At 43.0% G+C, this 18,230-nt stretch overlaps 1 protein-coding gene across 1 annotated transcript in view; it reads left to right on the top strand.

Moving 5' to 3' along the window:
- Positions 1–16,323, top strand: part of WNT2 (Wnt family member 2) — a 53,001-nt gene extending 36,678 nt beyond the window's left edge. Inside the window, exon 5 of the mRNA XM_073331631.1 lies at positions 15,963–16,323. Within this exon, the coding sequence (XP_073187732.1) occupies positions 15,963–16,192 (230 nt within the window). The 3' untranslated portion in view covers positions 16,193–16,323. The remainder of the gene's footprint in view (positions 1–15,962) is intronic.
- The last annotated feature ends 1,907 nt before the right edge of the window (positions 16,324–18,230 follow it).

Genomic DNA, 18,230 nt, shown 5'->3' with positions numbered 1-18,230 from the left:
CTAGTCATGTGTCCCACATCCTCCAGTGGTAAGTGACCTGCAGCTTTCAGCTAGTGAAGTGATTTCTGCTTATTCCAGAAGAAGTCAGAGACAAAAAATGGAGTTTAAGAATACAAAATGGAGTCTGGGAAGTTTTTCCTGTATCAACAGCAGAGGTCCCAGAAGACTGGAGAAGGGCTAACATAGTGCCCATCTTTAAAAAGTGGAAAAAGGAGGAGCTGGGGAACTATAGACCCGTCAGCCTGACTTCGATCCTACGATGCTACTAGAGCAATGTATAAAACATTCAGTTTGTGAATACCTGAAGGATGAAGGAATAATCACTAGCAGCCAGCATGGATTTATGAAGAACAAATCATGCCAAACCAGATTGATTTCCTTCTTTAACAGGGGACTGGTTTGTTAGATAGGAGAATGCAGTGGACATAATATACCTGGACTTCAGCAAGGCTTTGACATGACATTCTGATGAGTAAGCTGGAGAAATGCGGGTTTGACAGAACTACCGCTAAGTGGATACATAATTGGTTAAACAACCACAAACAAAGAGTAACTATTAATGGAATGATGTCAGATTGGAGGGAGGTCTCAAGTGGGATTCCACAGGGATCTGTTCCGGGTCTGGTGTTGTTTAACATCCTTATTAATGACCTGGATGCAGGAATAGAGAACATACTGATCAAATTTGCAGATAACACAAAGGTGTGGGGGGGAGATGAGGATTCAGATGGTTCTTGTCAAATTGGAGAACTGGGCTACAGACAACCAAACTGAAATTCAGCAAAGACAAACGTAAGGTGCTACACTTAGGGAAGAAAAACCAAATGCACAAATTCAGAATGGGGATAACTGGCTTGGCAGCAGCACTGCTGAGAAGGATCTGGGAGTTGTGGTGGATCACAACCTCAACATGAGTCAGCAATGTGGTTGCAAAAAAAAGCAAATGCAATTTTAGGTTGCATTAACAGAGACATAGCATGCATGTCACAGGAGGTGATAGCACTAGCTAGAGATAAAAAAGGACAACAAGAAAACATTCTACAAATACATTAGAAGCAAGAGGAAGACCAAAGACAGGGTAGGCCTGTTACTCAATGAGGACAAAAAACAATAACAGAAAATGTGGAAATGGCAGAAGTGCTAAATTCAATAAGGACAAATGCAAAGTACTCTACTTAAGAAGGAACAATCAGTTGCACTCATACAAAATGGGAAATGAATGCCTAGGAGGGAGTACTGCAGAAAGGGATCTGGGGGTCACAGTGGATCACAAGCTAAATATGAGTCATCAGTGTAACACCGTTGCAAAAAAAGCAAACATCATTCTTAGATGTATTAGCAGGTGTGTTGTTAGCAAGACACGAGAAATAATTCTTCCACTCTACTCTGTGCTAATTAGGCCTCAACTGGAGTGTTGTGTCCAGTACTGGGCACAATATTTCAGGAAATATGTGGACAAATTGGAGAAAGTCCACAGAAGAGCAAAAAAAATGATTAAAGGCTTAGAAAACATGACCTATGAGGGAAGATTGGAAAAAATGAGCTTGTTTTGTCTGGAGAAGAGACAACTGAGAGGGAACATAACAGTTTTCAAGTATGTAAAAGGTTGTTACAAGGAGGAGGAAGAAAAAGTGTTCTCCTTAACCTTTGAGGCTAGGACAAGAAGCAATGGGCTTAAATTGAACCTTGGGTGGTTTAGGTTGGACAGGAGGAAAAATTTCCTAATGGTCAGGGTGGATAAGCACTGGAATAAATTGCCTAGGGAGGTTGTGGACTCTCCACCATTGGAAATTTTAAAGAGCTGATTAGACAAAGGGATGTTCTAGATAATAGTCCTGCCATGAGTGCAGGAGACTGGATTAGATGACCTCTCAAGGCCCCTTCCAGTCCTACGATTCTATCAGGGCTTTGGAGTGGAGCCCGGAGCTGTAGTGCGGAGCAGTGAAGCTGCAGGTTTTTGCCCGGAGCTGGAGCGGAGCCGGAGCACAGAAAATCTTGACTGCTCCACTGCTCCAGGGTTTGGTTTTTTTTCCATTTTCAATTGAAAATGAATGATATTTAGCAAGAAAGTCCTAAAGGTGCCAAAAAGTTTCAGATTGTCTAACGATATTAACATCTACTTTACCACTTTACATAATATGTCACAGTTATTCTCACTTTGGCTGAAATCAAGATTTAATGTACAGTTACAAAATTACAAAGTTTTTTGGAGATATATTTTATTAAAGAATCAGATAATTATCAGACATCTGGGAACACTGCAGACTGCTCCCACCCTTGTGCCAAGGTTAGGCGAGTACGTACTTGCATAGATTAGTTAGATAGTTAGATTAGTGTGTATTGATACTTCTTTTGTAAGGGTTGATCAACAAGACACACTGAGTGCTGTGATTACAGAAAAGTGTGACGTAAGACGCAACATTTAAGATATCACAAACAGGTATATGGCAAAAAAATGTTTTTGTTTATTGATATATTAAGATATCGCAAGAGATATTAACCATTTAAGCTCCCATTACCAGTACATTTGTTCATTTGTACGTGCCCACGTATCACTCTGGCAGACTTATTTTATATATCATCTTTTCAACGGTCTTTTGGTAGCGTTGTTTGTAATTTTAAATTTACTGAAAAAGTCAAGTGCAACAGGCATATAAATATACAGTAAACATTTTTGCATAAATTAGGAGTGACTTTTATGATATATCCAGAGTGATTGGAAAATGCCCAACACAACTTTGGGGGTGAATCCTTAGATCATTTTAAGAAAAAACGTTTCTTGAACATGTGTCCTAAAATTCTTCCTAAGGGAGCTACAGTCACTTCAAGGTGGTGATGAAAAGTTAATTTCTGATTAATATCTCAAAAACGCTTTAATATAAAGTAATGAAATTATGTCTGTGTCTTAGCGTTAGTATGTGCTACCATAATACATTATCCAAAATTATGTAAACCATAGGTGTCCTGAACTGGCAGTTAGTCATTTTTATTTCATATTTCAAGAAAGGCTTGTCGTCGACTGCCCCTGACTACGAGCAGTCATATTATGTTCCATAATAAGTTAATAATTTTTGGTTATTATTTATTATGACATTTAAAATGTATGGTTCCAAAGTTGAAAAATAAGTAATAAGTAAAATTGTTTGTATCATGATTAAAATTTTTAAACAGTTTTCTCGGAAATGGTTAATTATACAAAATAAATTAAGAGTACCATTTTAATGCATGTTTTAGCGTTAAATCATATTCCAGGGTCGTATCTGTTAAATAGTTGAAGATTTAAAAAATATTAAATAAAATTGGCCCAGTTCCCCCAGTTCACAACGCCTATAGTTTAAATAATTTTATTTGAATGGTGTTGTATGATAGAACGTTGGAAATAAACTTTAACGGGAAAGCGGATTCAAATTGCAAGCACAGTCCTTTTAGTAAAGAGAGCAAATTTTCAGAAATACGGTTTTCCTTCATCAGGCTGGAAACATTATACAAGATAGAACTTGTTATTGCTCTATCTTGTATAATCTATTCAGGCTGATGAAGCAAAAACATATTTCCGAAAATTTGCTCTCTTTACTAAAAGGACTGTGCTTGCAATTTGAATCCGCTTTCCCATTAAAGTTTATTTTCAATCTTGTAACGTGTAGCCTCGTTACTTCCCAACAATTAATGTTGTAGAACAGCGATAGTACGTACTAATGCTACGGTACATACCAAATTTCATTGATATATCTATATTAAAGTGTTTTTGAGATATTAATTATAAACTTGGAAAATATTTCAAATAGTTTTACCTCAAAATTTCATAAGAAAAACTATCTTGCAATTTATAAATAAAAATTTATATTAATTATGTATACTAAAATACTTCTTACTTCATTAAAACTGCAAGAAACATGTTAAAATATTAAAATATACTTTAACAATAATTTTATGTAAAAAGAAAATGCGATCATTTTTGTCTAGAAAATCCAAAATAAATTCGAAGTACCTTAAGTGGTTAAGATATCACAGGCAGGTACATTATAAAAAAGTGTAATGCTTTTGTTCATTGCTTTTCGAAGATCATAACAAGAAACATTTGGATGAGGTAGCAGCACAAGAAGATTTGGCCATGGCTTCAACAAAAAAATCAAATCTGCCCCCCATGATTGATAGCTGATTTACGGAAAAGGATCTCAACGACGTCTTTACTTTTGAATTTGAAAAGCCCAAATTTGGGCTTTTGGGAAAAGCAAAGAAGAAATCGGCAACGTGCAAGGTGGAAAAGGAAGTGAATGGCGAGCTCAAACCATGTAGCTTCAAGACAAGCAAAGCAAGTGCCGTGAAAAGTTTCAACCTTTGGTGGCATGTAAAATGTAACCATCCTGAAAACTATGTGGCTCTGGTTACAAAAAAGGACCAGGAAGATGAGGCAAAATGGAAAGCTGGCGTGGCTAAACGACGTTCATCTGGCTCTTTGAAAACTCCTGGAGAAAAGATTTTTTGCAGAGCTTCATCTGAAAAGAAACCCAAAATGGAGCAAACAAAACTTGACTCAAAGTCCTCAAAGGTTACAGTCACCATGGATGCCAATACTTTCCATGAAGGGCTGATGGAAGTGGTTTGCTTGAGTTCAACACCGCTCACTACCTTCAGGCTAAAGAGCAAAGGATTTCAAAAAATTGCAGGTGAAATGGGTTGGCAGCTTGGTGTTTCGATGGGGCATGATGTAGTTCGTCATTTAGTTGTCAGCACAGCTGAGTCTGGTCGCGAAGAGCTCAAGAAAGCTTCGGAGCAAAAATTGTGCTACCGGAAAATGGATGCAGCAACCCATGGAAACAGAAATTTCCTTGGAATCAATGCTCAGTACTACGAAGAAGGAAAAGATAAAGCTGTGGTAAAAACCTTGGACATAATTGACACTGAAGGGCGTCACAATTCTTCATACTTGAAAAGTCAAGTAAAAGCTATTTTAGAAAAATTTGGGATCAGTGAAATGCAAGTGCTGAGCATCTGTGTTGACAATGCAGCAAACATAACGTGTGCTGTCAAAAATTTCAGCGGGACAATGAAATCATTTCTACCTCTGAGAACAGGGATGTGGACAGAACTGAAGCTATTTTGCCCGATGAAGGAACTAAAGGAATGGATGAAATCGAACTCAACATGGATGCTGCTGCGCAATGGGTTAATGACCCTAGCCTCATACTTCCAACATGACTTCATGAGGATGACTCAAAAGTCCAACTGATGAGGTGTGGTATTCACACTCTTCAGTTAGCAAAGAACATGCAAAGAAATTTCTGGCAAAAATTCGACAAGTCGTTGTCAAACTACGAACCCCAAGTATTCAAAGTGTTCTGCTTGATCTACATGGGGTAACTCAATCATTGGATACTGTGACTCGCTGGGGTTCAACATTTGCGATGATTCTCAGTCTTACTGTGAACAAGTGGCTGCTGCTGGAACAAGAGAACTCAAGTTAACAAAAGCTGAATGGGACGAAGTGAAGAACCTGTGAGACTTCTTGGCAAAGCCAAACCAAACAGCTGTGAATCTTCAAGCTGTCGACGTAACCCCAGGAGTTTTAATGAAGGAATGGGGAAAACTGTCAAAATTCTTGCAAGAAAATGGTGGACAAATTGCAGAAGGAATTCTATCCTCCATGCAGAAACACAAAGAGAAGCTTTTTGACAATGTTCATTTCCTTGCTGGAGTTTATGTTGACCCATGGTATGGGATTCTTCTTACCTCAAGGGAAATAGCAAAGGCAAAGGAAGGGCTCCTTGATATTGCTCGACAACTCGAAAAACAAAATCTGTTGCTACATTTGAACTCGGTGAAAGAGGTTGAAGAAAACAAAACACAACAAAAGGAGTCATCAACAATCAAATTTGCGGTTTCGGAAAGTTCACATCCTTCAGAAATAGCAGGCTGTTCTCAAACTTCTGTCTACACTCTGAACTTGTTGGAGGGTCCATCCCTGAGACGTCTTCAACCATCACAGGGAAATGGAGATAATTCAAGCACCAATTCTTCAGAAGATGACACCTTTGAAAAGGAATTGGATAAACAAGACGCCGGCAAGTTTCTGCCATTCATAATTGTAATGAAGCATTATTCGAGACAAACTTTCGGGAAGATTGTGAGGTCATGGAGTCTATTGGTAGACTAAAAGTTAAGTCTGTTTTTTGAGGCCATTCACAGCTACCCACACCGCATTCAGGCTGCCTGTAGAATTGCTTCAAGCATGCCAACTACTCAAGCTAGTGTAGAGCGACTGTTTTCGGCTTTAAAGTTAATTTTAAATGATTTGTGGCAGGCTACGAAAGACGACTTGATTGCTGCAATAATTTTTAACAGAATGAATTATGAATTATTCTAGTTTGTATAATTGTTGATGACATTTAAATTATTTTAGAAGTCTGAATAAAAATAATGTTTTTTCAAAATTACAGTATGCACTTTTTTATTTAGTTAAAAATTCATTTGAGTTGGAGCGCAAAGCGGAGCTGGAGCAGTCACTATTGGTGCCGGAGTGGAGCAATTCAAAAATTTGATTGCTCCAAATCCTTGGATTCTATGATTCTACCACTCTACTCAGCGCTGGTTAGCCTCAGCTGAAGTAGTGTCCAGTTTTTGTCACCAATGTGACCAAAGGATCCAGAGGCAAGCGACGAAGATGATCAAAGGGATGGAATGCAAGCCATATGAGCAAAGGCTGAAGGAACTGGGTATATTTAGTTTGGAAAAGAGGAGATTGAGGGGAGACATGAAAGCAGTCTTCAAATATGTGAAAGGTTGCCATAAAAAAGATGGAGAAAAGTTGTTCTCTCTTGCCAGAGATGGTAGGACAAGAGGCAATGGGTTCAATCTACAGCATAGCAGATTTAGGTTAAATCTCAGGAAAAACTTCCTAATTGTAAGTAGGACAATGGAACAGACTGCCTAGGGAGGTTGTGGAAGCTCCTTCATTAGAGGTTTTCAAAGGGAGGCTGGATAGCGATCTGTCTTGAATGGTTTAGACACAAAATATCCTGCATCTTGGCAGGGGGGTTAGACTAGATGACCCTTCTGATCCCTTCTACACTATGATTCCATGATTCTATGTGTCATGGGGTAAAACCCTGCCCTCATTGCAATCAATGTCAAAATTCTCACTGAGTTCAGTGGAGTCAGGATTTCACCCCGGGTATTCTGCAAAGAGCTGCCTTTAACTGCCTGTGTCATTGCTCCAAGCATCTGGAAATCAGACAAAACCTTTCAAGTTGGAAATGAACCTGTATCTAAGATAAAGAATATTATTGTCCCCTTGCAAGAAAGTGCCTGCATAAATACAGCAATTCCTAATGAATAGGCCCTGACCTTATGTAAGGGCTCATCTGAGGTCTTCCTTCTGTATCAAGGAAACTACCAACACAACCCTTTCTTTAATCAAGTTCAAGAGACAAATCAAGGTGAACAGTTGCTTTGTTTGTTCCCCACTGAAAGAATAATATCTGGCTGACAGCTGCGTGACTGTTTCACACAAATCGCATACAGCAAACAGAGTACAAAGCAATTGGAAACTTAATCCAAATCATGGTTGTTATAGATTAGTGTTCTAGACATGCTGCAGCCCATGGGCAAGACTTACTTCCCATCAGAAAGTTAAAACAGTATGCAAAGCAAGGAAGAGAACAGATGAGAGGGGCTATAACAGGAACCAGGTTAAGTGTATGTGGGGTGGCAAGGAGGAATTCAAAGCAAATTCTTAATACCAGGCATTAATCACATGGCCACAGGCTTGTCCATACAAGTCTTTTGCCTGAGCAGAAAGTGCAGGCCCCTATATAAGTGGCTGTGCATTTGAATGGATTTTGTGTGTTATGAACAGTGACATATTTTCATGTAGGCAGGCACATGCCCAAATACTTTACTTTTCAATGCTGCAGTTATGCAATTTGTAAAGTGTCATGCACACATAGAAGTGCTGAAAAGAAGGATGGGCCGGTGGATAGAATGGGAGCCTAAGACTCCGGTTCATTTCCCTGCTCTGCCATAGACTTCCTGTGTGACCTTGGTCGTGTCACTTAGTCTGTCTAAGCCTCATTTGCTTCTCTGGTAAATGGGGACAAGAGGATTTTCATACCTCATTGGGGGATTGTGAGATAAATACATTAAAGATTGTGAGGTGCTCAGATACTAAGGTGACATGGGGACCATGTAAATACCCTAGATAAACAGAACAGTGAATATTAATGACTGTTTGTGAAACTTAAATTCCTGATCAGTTACGTATTTTATTGGCCATTCTATGCAATGAAAGTCTGAGTTAACTTCAGCATTCCTGTTATTCTTAAAGTTTAAGAAGGAAAATGTAGTTTCATATTTGAAGTGCCACCATCATAAAGAAAAAAATAAAAACCAAACCAAAAAAACCCCATCCCAATCCGCAATATTAAACGATGATAAACTTATTTATTAAAAAGCAGGTACATTTTAAAATGGTGCTTCCAATTAGTTTAATCACAACCCATTTGGGGATTAAAATGAATTCTTAACCATACGTTTGGCTAAGAATAACAGGACAATGCCATCAGAATTTACTCTCTACAATATTTTTGAATTTGTTTAACAGAATAGGTTAAATGGGATAAGGAGCAGGTATCCGGGATGTGTGGTGGCGCACACTGATCAGTAGTTAGATACTTTGGTGATGAGGCCGATGGTAAGTTTAATTTAGATTAGATAGCAATTCCTACATAATATTTTCCTTTGTCTGCAGGTTATGGTCATGTTTTTTCAGCAGTGAAATTACCAAGTTTTCTGATACTGACTCCTTCACACAGAAAGTGAGCAGAACACTAGAAATCATTAGTTCAAATAGTAAACACAGTTCTCAGCTGATGTGTTTGTGTCTGTATACTGTCATACTGTCCTCTTTCTTCCATATTTAATGTCGTAATCTATGAAATATTCATGATAGGGCAGTAATGTAAGAGTTTATATCCTCTTGTGATCTGCAGCCGCAAGAAAATGGCCTAATTCCTACTAGACAAGAAACAGTATTGTGTTTATTCAGCCACTGGGGATGAAGTGATCATCCATACACTTGAACATACCCAGAATCCGACACAGAACACAGTAGTGATCATCTGCACATTTTCTGGGAGGACAGACTAACTTAGTGTTTTCTTCCATAGAGAGGAAAACGTCCTGCTGACAACTAAGTAAAAATGGCTGATCTCGCCTACTCATGGGACTCCCATCATGCACTGTGGAGGCCTGGCCAGAGGGAAGACTGTGATGCTTCATGGGATATGTAGCTTGGCCAAGGAGCTCAGCCCATAGGAGAGAATGGGGGCAGGAGGCAGCCTGGCAGCTCAGACTCATACAGTTTAATGTCAATCTGACCTAAAATAAAACAGTTCCATTCAGTTCAACAAATGAACTTTTTTTCAGGTCAATCCTGGCAAAATTATAAAATCAAGGGTATTACAACATCCAGCTGAAATGTGGCCACTAGCTCTTTGACCAGGGTGCACTGTGGGAAAATTCTAGAGCTCTAGAAAGGTAAATCCAGCCTGTTCTCACCATGGGAGGAATGGCAGAGGCTCTCTGAGTCTTGCAAGAGGCATTTTAATGTTTCATAAAAATGTAAAATGTCTCCAGTGCCTTCCTACTCTTCTTAAAAATCCTAGAAGTGGAAAGAAAAGTCCACTTTATCCCATATTGAGGAGGGGTAAGAAGAGCTGTTTGTATTTATATTGATTTATTCTCAGGAGATTTCAGAGCACTTTATAAAGGCCACCATGTATCAGCCTTGTTCTACAGGTAGGGAGCTTGAGCAGCACAAGGTATGTCTATACACTGCAATGGAAGCCCAGTCAGTGGGACTTAAGTCAGCTGACCCTGGATTAGAGAACCCAGGGCTTGAGCATCTACACTGATTAGATTTTAAGAATTTTCTATCCTGGGCTTGAGCCTGGGTCCACAGTGCAACATGTAGACCTGAGTCAAACCAACCATATCCCAGACTCCCTAGTGCCCGCCTGAAATGTGGCCACTCTTCCTTTGACCTTGATGCACTGTGGGAAAACTTGACTGTCCCCTGCATGTTACAGGAAGTTTGAACTGACCGCCAACACATCCTGCCAAGCAATCATTTTGGTCTCTGAGCTCCCAGCTACTGGAGCCAGTGCCATGTAGGAGGAGCCTTTTGAAGAGATTCTCTTGCTTGTGCTTTCACTCCTGTGTCAGGAAATGGCAAAGCTTCTGTGAGATGCTGGTGGACATTTCGGTGGCATTTTCTGACCTACCAAAGGCACCTGACAGAGCTCATGATGGAGCAAGAGGAGGAGGACTCAGACATGGCAGACTCGATGCTGCTCATGACACTTGGTACAGCCGTTGATGTCCCCTATGTAGACCAGAACTTCTGGAGCAGGGCCGCAAGCACTGACTGGGGAGATCACATCATCAAGTGCACGTGGGATGACCAGCAGTGGGTCCAGAATGTTCGCATGAAGAAAGTTACATTTCTGGAGCTTTGTGAGCAGCTTGCCCCAATCCTCCACGAGGTCACCTGTGCCAGTCCAGAAGCAGGTTGTTATAACTGTCTAGAAGCTGCTATCCCAGACTGCTACAGGTCTGTTGCCAACCAGTTTTGTATTGGAAAGTCGACTGTGGGTAAAGCAGTGGATGTTTCTGAGACAATCAGGTGTATGCTTTGCCCCCAGGTGGTGGGCATAAAAGAATATTCCTGAAGTAACTGCTGGCTTTGAGAGAATGGGGTTTCTACACTGCCCCAGGGCCACTGATGCACGTGCCCATAGTTTGCCCTCCTCAAGGAGCACATGAGTACATAAACCACAAAGGGCACTACTCCATTGTTATGCAGGCACTAGTGGACCACAAAGGCAGATTTATAAATATCAATGTGGACTGTAAAGGAAAAGTTCATGATGCTAAGGTTTTTCGCTGATCGGGAGTCTATATTCATGGACAGGCTGGGACACTATTCCCATCAGATGACATTGTCATAAGCAGAGTTCCTGTCCCCACCATTATTCTGGGGGCCCTGCATACCTGCTTTTGCCTTGACTTATGAAACCGTCCTCTGATTTCAGAGGCCCTGGCAAAAGACAGTTTAATTACACTCTCAGCAGGTATAGAATTGTTATTGAATTTGCTTTTGGCAGATTGAAATCCTGTTGGAGATGTTTACAGACCCATTAGAATGCCAATATCATCAATGCTGGCCACTTTACCGGGTCTTGCTGGTCTCATCACAATTTTTGTGGAGCTAGAGGAGAGCCATTTCCCCCTGAATGGACCTGTGACAGTGAGGGTCTGCTGAATTGGTACACTCAGCTAGAGAGTGCAGCTACCACAGCTGGAGCTGGATACACCTAGACAACAGAGGTCAGGGATGCTTTGTGAGCACACTTTATGGACTTGCGTGGCCCCAAGGAAGAGAGAGAATGTGTTTGTGTGGGTGGGGTGGGATGGGGCTCATTGATTCTGGGGCTTCCAATGCTTGGGCAGGAGCAGGAGGTTGATTGCCATACAATGTACTTTTGAATGACATGATCACTTATCAAATTGGGGGGCAGGTTTAGATTCACAGTGTGGATTGATATAAGGCGGGGTGGCCAACCTTTAGCTCCGGAGCCGCATGAGGCTCTTCATAGGTTAATATGCGGCTCCTTGCATAGGCACTGACTCCGGGGCTAGAGCTATAGATGCTAACTTTCCAATGTGCAGGGGGGTGCTCAACCCACTGCTCTGCCCCAGGCTCTGCCCCCCACTCCACCCATTCCCCCGAGCCTGCCATGCCCTCGCTCTTCCCCACTCCCCACCAAAGCCTCCTGCGCACCGCATAACAGCTGATCGCGGTGGGCAGCAGGCACTGATTGGCGGGGATGCCGGCGGGCAGGAGGCGCTGGAGGTTGGAGTAGGGGGAGCTTATGAGGGGCTGCTGACATATTAGTGTGGCTCTTTGGCAATGTACATTGGTAAATTCTGGCTCCTTCTCAGGCTCAGGTTGGCTGCCCCGATGTAAGGAATTGTTTGAAGTATGGATTGATGTAGATAACTGTTGAGGAATAATGTTTGCATACTAATTCCTAATGGTCCTTGATCATGTGTTTACACATGACATAGTATGACGCAGCGACAACAAAAGAACTTTCATGATGAAATAAAAAACTTTATTTATAAATGTATTAAACAAGTACAACATTCGCCCATTGCCAGGCTGGCCTGTCACCATTCCCACATCAGAACACCTGCAACAACAAAACCTTACAGAAAAATAAAATAAAAACCAAGTGCATGAACAAGTGCAAACAGTAAAACCATGTGCAAGGCAGAAACCCCCTACCATGGCATGTGCCCTGGACCCCACATTCTTCTTTCCCTTTTTTCCCCATTTGACATGGACACGATGCTGGGGAAGGGAATGGAGACATCCACAGGGGAGAGGGTTATGATGGAGGGCTGCAGAGGCAAGATTGCCCTGCCCAGCTGCTCGTGGGGCCTGATTGCAAGGACCACCCAGCCATGGAGTTTTTCAAGCTCTTTCTGGATGGCATCACAGGGTAGCGCTCAGGGGACTCAGGCCGTGGTGTGGATGATGCAGCAGGAACTGCTACTTTTGTGGTCATTAGTGAGTTCAGCCACTCAAACAGCTCTTTCTGCTGAGCTCTGTCCTCCTCTAGCCACCGTTCCTGTTCCAGGAACTGCAAAGCAAGTGCCTGCTTTTGAGCTGAAACCCTGTCCTCAATCTGTGCAGCCAGCCTGGGCCTTGCCTCTTGCCTCTCACCATGCCTTTCCTCTAGCTGCAAGTCTCTCTGTCATTGGACCTGCTTGTTAGCCCTCTCCAGAACCATAAGTTCATTGCAGAAACACTTCCTCTTGGAACAGTCCCTGATGTTAGGTTGGCCCAGGCTTCTGCTGCACTGTAGACAAGCTGTGGAAGTGCTGGAACAGGGGCCTGGAACAGGACAAGACACAGAGGGTTATTGTCTCGAATAGCCCAGTACAGGAGCACACAAAAAATCCTTGTGGATTTTCAAGGACATAAAAATGTACATTTCCAAACTGAACTTCAGTGTATTGTGAGAGGGATGCTTTAGGCCACAGAAGCTCACTGGACACTGCCTAGTTAGTCACAGAGAAAAAACTGCAGAGACATGGTAAGTTAAAAATTCAAAAAACTGTTGGGTTTTTTTTTGTTTTCTAGTAATTGCAGAACTACTTGGGTTTGAGGCAAGGGCTGTCAGTGGCCATGCCACAAAAGCTTGTTCTATCATTTCAGGCCTTCCGCATAACAGTTCTTGTGGTGTCCGATTGGCAAAGGAAGATGTTATTCCAAACTGCCAGTGGGAAACCTGCAGTTTATGGAGCCAGAGTATTCAAACATATAGTGACTGAACAGCACATCTATGAGTGGAGTGGGCTGGTCAGCTGCCAAGATGGCCCTGGAAAATACACCCTTCCCTGAAATGTGACTGACTATCCAGAGCTCCTGCTTTGGGAAAAGTTTGCAGCTATCAGCACCCCTGATTGAGTCAGAAATGAGGGAATCAACAGTATATTGAGTTAGCTTCCACATGGCTTAGCCTGTCATGGTTGCGTGCAAACACGCAGAACTCCACAGCCATCCCCTTACTCCTCCTTCCCCTACCCCCCAGCCTATTTCTGGACAAAATTTCAAACCCCAGTTGAATTGGGCACAAATGATTTTGTTGCCTATGGACTGCCTGGACTACCTCTAACTGAAATGGACTAGATTTGTGAATGGAAAACTTTTCAACCTCCTCCTTGCACAGTTCACCATTTCCAGGCAGTTGGTTACAGAGTGGCGTACTTACAGGCATGGCACTGTAAGGTGAATATTTTTAGGAAACAGGAATGGCCCTAACAAAAATCTGTGCCTTTCCAGTAAAAATTCACTTTCAAGGCATTTTTACTGTTTGCATTTCCTGGTTGCCATTTTGAACTCCGTGTGGTGGGGGAGAGGTCAGAGGGAGAGCCAAGCCACTGGCATATAATTCGCCATGAATGGATACACTCTGCTAGCCGGGGCTTATAATAACTTTTGCATTGGTTCAGAGAACAGAAATCCCTCCCATTCCTATATGACTAAACATTAAAATGGAGCCAGAAACTTACCAGGCTCCAGGTCAGCTTCTGCCCCTTCTATGTCTGCCGCAGGCTCCATGTCAGGCTATTCCCCGTGGAGGCATCAAGCAGCTCCTCCGAGTACAGTCCCAGGATGTGCTGCTGCTGCTTCTGTAGCAAAGCCTCCTGGGGGACCGGTTTCAGTAACAGAGCCACTTCACGGTCCTCACTCAGTACCTGCTGCTGGCTCCCATCGGTCCCTGTGCTGGATTCTGGGGCTAGCAGGGCACCATCCTGGCTGACCAGGTCACCGTTGGGTCCAGGCTCAGCACAGTTCCCAGCACCCAGTTAAACTCCACATAAAATTAACATAATATCAGCAAGTTGCTCAAGGTGTGTTTCTGGTCCTTGGTTTTCTGGTACTCTTGAGCTCCTTAATCTGCTCCCTGCATTGGTCACCAGTCTGGTAAATTTGCAAAGCTGCTAGCTTCTTTGCTATTTGCTAGAATGTGTGGTCATTCCTGATTCTCTTACTAAAGTCCACTGTTTTTCTGGCCTCCCACCAGAGATTCACCAAAATGAGGCTGTGCTCCTGTGACCATGAAGCAGCGTGCTTTGCAAAGGCCTTCTTCTGTTCAGTCTCCATTGCAAACACAGGAGGCTCTCTGCTGGTGTGGTTGCAGTTCGGCAGTCAGAAGACAATGGAAAGGGTGAATGCTGACTCACTGAGCCTCTGCACTACTCGAAGGAGGGTTTCCATTTTCCCTGGAGTCAATTAGAGATTCTTGGGATAGAGGGGACAATGGAAATTGGTCCCTAGGACCATGGGATACTTTCGGTTGACTCCCAGGGCCTGAGTCAGAGATCAGGGTTGTGTCTACACTGCAAAAGCAATAGAGCTCAAATCCTGTGTCATGTCTTGACTTGGGCTCAAATCCTCCACCCCCACAGGGTCCGAGGAGCCTAGGTCCAAGCCCAAGTCTGAGAGATTTGTATGTAGTTGGAGTCTGGGGTTGGGCTCAAGCCTGGGCCCTGACTTGGTTTGCAGTATAGACATAGCCACAGATGTTTCAGACCAGAGCAATTGTCCCAGGCCTTGGCTTGAGGGGCCAGCCCACTGGTGCCACCATCAGTAGGTGTGTACTGCTGGCTGGCTCCCCTGGCTCTGGGTGCTTCAGTGCTGAATTTTTGGTAGGAACTGCTTCTGCCTTCGCTGCTTGTTCCCTATACAGATAGCAGACAGCACTGTTTGGGGTCTTCTGCTCATAGCCAGTCCACAGCTCCTTTGTAGGGCTTCTTTTCTCCCCCTTTACCCAGCAGCCACACACAGTGGCTCCCTTCTGGGCTCCAGGCTCTCACAGCATTGAGTGTAGGTGCCTGGCTGCAGGTGGGTACCTGGCCAGGAGTGAGTACATATGCCTGGGTGAGTCATGGTAGAATTAAAACAGTAGGGAGGCAGGGGACAGGTGAAGTAAGATACTGTAACACTAAGAAAAATTAACCAAATCTAGAACCACTGCCTCAGTTTCTGCCTCCTCTTCCCCTCACCCAAAGTGCGGTTTTACAAAACCAAAGCTGACCTATCTATAATTTGAATGTAATTTTCCATAATATTTGCCCTTTCTGTTGCTTGACCTTGAGTCGCAAGTGGTCTGGTGCTGGAGAATCAGTCTGTCCCTGGTCCTCTCCACAAGCAAGAGGTAGAATGTAAAATTAATTGGCTATCTTTCCACTTCCCATTCTGCAAAGAGAGACACATCTTGCTTTACAGGCCTCAAGTGCCTGGCTAATGGTTGTTTTGCTCACATATTTTCTACCATTCTTGAAAATACCCCACATCTTTTCAACTGAGTTCTAATGCATTTCCATTCTAGGTTCCCTTGGGACCGCTGGCCGGGTTTGTAACCAAACCTCCCGCGGCATGGACAGCTGCGAGGTGATGTGCTGTGGAAGAGGTTATGACACTTCACGGATCAGCCAGATGACAAAATGCGAATGTAAATTCCACTGGTGCTGCGCTGTCCGCTGTCAAGATTGCCTGGAGGTGGTGGACGTACACACATGCAAAGCACCGAAAAGTGCTGGATGGATAGCTCGAACATGACTACGTGGGGCGACTGGCATTCAAATGCTGAACATTTCAGTTTCATGCAGGGAGTATGTCTAGGGCATTTGCTACTTTTTTGCAAGTTTCACCTCCCTTTCAGCACAGAGAAATTGCTAAATAATTAATATAAATTATGTTGTATCCAATTTATATTTTTGAAGTTGTAACTTTTTTGTAGCTTTGCTCTCCGTGTTTGGAAATGATGAAACTTTTAAGTCACTGTTTTTTAAATGCAACACATAATTCGCCTGTGGAAATCACTGCCACAAGATGTTACTAAAGCCAAGAGCATGGTAAGGTTCAGAAAGAGGTGATACATTTATATGAATAAGAACGTCCACTGTTGCATTATATAGGATGAGATTTCTTAAAGCTTCCTTCAAACCATATAGTCCTGGCCCCAGTCAGGCACAACACAATGGAGTGGATGGACCATTGCTCTGATCCAGTATAGCAATTGCTGTATAAAGGAACCTCTGAGCCCAGTATGGAGTAAAGGTGTTCTAGAAGTAACTTTCTCCATCTCATGTCAAATCATAGGGCTGCCCTCTTATACATTACGTGGGGTCAGTTCTGCCTTTGTATGCCCATTTGCTAGTCCCATGGATGTCAACATGCTGCACATTTAAACTACAGACCACGATGGAAAGCGACGGAAATTGCATCCAATTGCATTCACCCCATGATATTTCCTCTTAAAGAGTCAGCGCAAGTCTTTTAGTTACATTTGCACAGAATTCTCAGTTTAAAACCTACCTTAAAAGGATTTTAAACAAATGTATTCATGTGAATCACTGATATTTTCCCCCTGCAAGTTGCAATGTAATTAAATGGAAGGAGGGCATTTATTTCTCAGACCCTTTGTTAGCTAGCTTTATCTGAGCAGATGTATCAAAATTAGAAGTTAGTTGTTCACCTCCCTTTGGAAAAGGGACATGAAATAGCTTGGGCATAAATATTTTTTTAATTTTTTTTTTACTAACTGGCTAAATGTGAAAATATCTGTAGAAAGCCTCTGTAAAACAGAAGCAGCTCGTCTCAATAATCTTCTCCTGCTTGTCACATGAGTGGAACATGAACAGTCTTGCCTAGTGGTTGGAGCAGGAGTCAAACTCCAAACAGGAACTGGAGCCCAGCATCACAGCTAGGGCTGAGGGGCCGGAGAATCAGAGCTGGCTTCTGCGTGTATATCTACATTACAATAAAAAACCGACAGCATCGATTCTCAGAGCCCAACTCAATTAACTCAGCTTCAGGGGGGCAGGCTACAAGGCTAAAAATTGCACTTGAGCTGTTCTGGCTTAGGCTGGAGTCCAGGCTCGGAGACCCTATGAGGGTGGTGGATTTCAGAACCCAGCCTCCAGCCCAAACCCAAATGTCTATGCTGCAATTTTTAGCCCTGCAGCCTGAGCCAGCCCATCTGCAGGTCTTTTATGACCATGCTAGATGCCCCTGAGAGTGATAGAGTCAGAGCTGGCATCAGAGGCCTCGTTATCTGGCCTGAGGCATGGCTGCAGCTATCACCGCCATGGGCAAAGACTTTGAGCAGCCAACTGCACTGTTACTGCTGTGCCTAGGAGCTGGTCTGCTGTCTCTTCCAACGAATCGGGCAGTATAGCCAATCTGTTACAGACAAGCTGTGCTCATTAGGTTGCCCGAAGACTGGCTCTGCTGCAGGCCCTGATTCCGCAAACGGCTTTCATTCCAATGGAATCTATTAATAACTTTCATTAAATATAGTTAAAGGGATACTTTCAGCTCAGACGTGTGTCCCCCACCCACACCCCCACTCCCCAAATCAGTTTTTCTGAAAACATGTCCTGCAAAGTTTGATGCTAACAAAGTGTACATTGACCCTATATGGGCGACTTTAGGTCAAACATGGCCTGGTCTTGGTTCAGCGCAGAACAATGGATTTCTGGGAGATGTAGGCCCCAGAGGGCGCCTAGCAATTGTAGATACAGTGGGGAGGAGTGCCAGAGAATCTAAGGAACAGCTTTCCCTGAGAAAAGGAGAGACCATAGAATAAGGCAAG

The sequence above is a fragment of the Lepidochelys kempii genome, chromosome 1 (genome assembly GCF_965140265.1).
Source record: "Lepidochelys kempii isolate rLepKem1 chromosome 1, rLepKem1.hap2, whole genome shotgun sequence".
Classification (NCBI taxonomy): Eukaryota; Metazoa; Chordata; order Testudines; family Cheloniidae; genus Lepidochelys; species Lepidochelys kempii.
The sequence above is the reverse complement of the archived record's forward strand: the minus strand, read 5'-3'. Positions and strand labels throughout refer to the sequence as shown.